This window comes from Cherax quadricarinatus, chromosome 27 (genome assembly GCF_038502225.1).
Source record: "Cherax quadricarinatus isolate ZL_2023a chromosome 27, ASM3850222v1, whole genome shotgun sequence".
NCBI lineage: Eukaryota > Metazoa > Arthropoda > Malacostraca > Decapoda > Parastacidae > Cherax > Cherax quadricarinatus.
This window is the reverse complement of record NC_091318.1, coordinates 12,221,903-12,225,424: the sequence shown is the minus strand read 5'-3', so window position 1 is coordinate 12,225,424 and position 3,522 is coordinate 12,221,903. Positions and strand designations below refer to the sequence as shown.

The 3,522-nt window shown below is 36.9% G+C and overlaps 1 protein-coding gene across 1 annotated transcript; it reads right to left on the bottom strand.

Annotated features, from left to right (window-relative positions):
• LOC138850941 (zinc finger protein 2-like) lies at positions 1-2,257 on the bottom strand (the record flags this gene model as incomplete). The annotated part of the gene is made up of 1 exon (XM_070089255.1): positions 1-2,257. A coding segment is annotated over one exon (1,203 nt), but the record flags the coding sequence as incomplete, so codon positions are not given.
• Positions 2,258-3,522: the final 1,265 nt, after the last annotated feature.

The following is a 3,522-nucleotide window of genomic DNA, read 5'->3' as shown; positions in this document are numbered from 1 at the left end:
TAAAAATCCCTCTCCTTCTCATTTATTTATCAAAGGCAGTTATAAAAACAAAATGTAGGTAGTTGTAGAAGCAAAATACAGTGGACCCCCGCATAACGATCAACTCCGAATGCGACCAATTATGTAAGTGTATTTATGTAAGTGCGTTTGTACGTGTATGTTTGGGGGTCTGAAATGGACTAATCTACTTCACAATATTCCTTATGGGAACAAATTCGGTCAGTACTGGCACCTGAACATACTTCTGGAGTGAAAAAATATCGTTAACCGGGGGTCCACTGTATAATAATAGTGCCAATCTGAGAGAGAGACAGGATGTGCACAGTAAGAGAGCACATGTAATTCAAGTGGTGATCCTTGCTCATATGAAGAAGCAAATCTAAAACTGAAGTTATGCAGGCCTTGAAGCTCAAGTTAATTGCAAAAATCTCTTAACCTTTACTTTAAGAATTATCAGAGGAAAAAATGATCATTTCAGAGCTGAAGTTCAGATGAGCATGACAGTGATGGATATATCATTATCATGCTCATCTGAACCACTTGGGGTTAAGAAACTGCACTTAGCCATGTATCTTAAGGAAAATGATTCCACAATCAACCAATGACAGGAGTTAGAGAGCAAACTGTCATCATACTTCACTCACCCTACTCTAAAGAAGAGTATAAAAAAATGCATCAATGTCTCATAGCAAAAGATAGACTAATGATAAATGTATTGAATTGATGAGGGCCAACAGAGTCAAGAGGAACAGTATGATGATGATAATATCAGTTTTCAAAGAACTTTACCGCCCACGAGGGATATTGAAAGGAAATTGAAAGCCACGGGTAATGGAAAGGAATATACAAAAAGCTTTCAGAGCACCCCAAAGCAGTTGCAGGACCAAAAATGCTATATAATAACTTTTACACTATATCTCCCCCCCCCCCCATTCCTTTTAACACTTAATTTTTAACTCACTTGCCATTTTTAATGTTCCTTTTAATTTCTACTAGTAATATGTCAAAAACTGAACATTATAATACAAAAAGCTACTGCCAAGGATTATTTTTTTTACACATCTATGTGTTTATGAAATCTATTTTGATGCTCCTTTAATTTATCCCTTCTTGGGAATGTTTGTCCACACACTTCACACACAAATGGCTTCTCACCTGTGTGAAGGCGTACATGGCGACAGAGATGATTCTTTTTCAAGAAAGCTTGCCCACAGATATCACATGCATGTTTCCGCTCACCTCCGTGAGTTTTAGTGTGAGCTTTTAAGCTACTACTTAATTTAAAAGCTTTTTGACATATGTCACAGATAAAATTCCTTTCAGCTTTATGAAGTTTTTTATGCTGCCAGAAAGTACCAGTATTTGCAAACCTTTTACCACACTCTTTGCAAACATATGGGCGACCACCTGTGTGAACGTTCAAATGATCACTCAGGGTGTCAATTTTATTGAAGCCTTTATTACACTGTGAACAATAATGCCGGTACTGACCTGTGTGCTTTGATCTATGATCTTCAAGACCTTGTTTGTTATCATACCCCATCCCACAAACTTCACAAATACAAGCAAAAGACCCTTTATGTTTGTTTTCATGTGTCATCCACTTTTGCTTTCCTATAAATTTCATAAAACAATATTTACAAGTATAATGGTCTCCAGCTTCATGTTTTTGAAGGTGGTCCTTCAGTGAATGCCTCTGACGAAAGCTATTCCCACACTTATCACAAACATATGGCTTAGCATTACTATGCAACCTTCTGTGCTTATTCTTATTGCTGCAATTTCTGAAAGTTTTGTAACATATTGGGCATTCATAAATTTTAATAGTGTTTATCATATTTGAAGCTTTAGAAGAGTTTCTATTATTAATATCTTGCCCCACACACTTCTGAGCTGTGAAATTTTGACTCCTTTCTTTTGAACTATTTACCCAAGCTTTTCTTATAAATTCTGTCTTTAATCCCACTTGTGATTGTACAACACTCTTCCCAGAAGTGGCATGTAGTATCTGAATACTCTTTAATCCTACACCTGCTAATGTGAATGGTGTTACTTTATTGGGCTGTTCTTCCACAGCTCTCTCTTTTCCTTTATCTTCAGCACTTTTGTTGACTTTACAGACACTGGCAGCATCAAGACTTTCCTGCAAGATGGAGAAGGACCTATGACAAAGTGACAACCTCCTCCATCTTTCACACTTGCTCTTAGTTCTTACCACTTTGTAATTCACATAAATAAAAGGTACACTAGTTGTTAAATAAGTAAAAGCTGACTGACACACACACACACACACACACACACACACACACACACACACACACACACAAAAAAAAAAAAAAAAAAAAAAAAAAAAAAAAAAAAAAAAAAAAAAAAAAGAGAGAGAGAGAAGATAACGTCTAAGTAAAATTTCTAATGTACGTCTCTACATGAAATAAACAATTCACAAAAAAAAAAAAAACTGATCAGTAGATGTCCATAACATTGTCATAACAGTACTTCAAAAATGTAACCAAATATCTAAGTAACACAACAGTTCATTAAAGAGAAGTAGAAGACAAATAAGGAAGCTTTATTTTCTAATCTGCTGCTGCAAGGCAAGCAAGCAGCCTGCCTACCAGTTGGGAGTAAGGCAAATCCACATTCACTGTCACATCCCACAGGTAACCTATCTTTCTCATTCACTCCATAACTGCTTTCCCCTTCTCCAGATCATCCACCTACAGTACTCTGATGCTTTCCTAGATTTCTCCAAAAAAGTACCCAATCATCCAAGCTATGATGGCTGAGGGGGCCAATGGGCCATTAACAGTAACCGCCTGGTTGAACAGGCAATTGACAAGGAAGCCTGGCTGCATTGATAGAAAAACCGTCAGTATAGTAGATTATCAATTAATGTGCAATTTCTTAACATGTTTTCACCTTAACACAGTTGCAAAACTGTAGCATATTTTTGGTGAACATGCCATATATCAGTCAGTGTATATAGCAGAGGACAACGGAAAATGTGGCATCACTGGGTTCTCTTTCCTCTGTCTTGTGATGAGCATATGGGAACAAGTGTGTGGATAAATTGTGAGATTTAATAATTTGGTTGATGTGTCCATCCAATGATGAAGAATCCAGGTAGACACCCAGATCCATCACCTGATCCAAAGGGCTGCAAACTGACAGTACCCCAATGAAAGGCACCAGAATCTCCAGTCTGTACTTTCCTTAGATTTCCCTTGACAATCAAAATCTTACCCACATTTAGTTTCAATTTTCTATTTGTCATCCAAGTCCAAATATCCAGTGAGGGGAAACTAAAGAAGAGTTTTGCATCTTCACATTTAGAACTCAGATGAAGACTTATGTATAGTCAGCAAAAAAATGATGATCAACCCCATGGACATCCAACAGTGAGGCTAAGCTACTAACAAACAGTAAACAATACTGGTAAAAGTACACATCCCTGAGGAATGCCACAAAGTAAAGAAGACTGCTCAAATACAGAATCATTGACTGACCAGAAAATTAAGATTT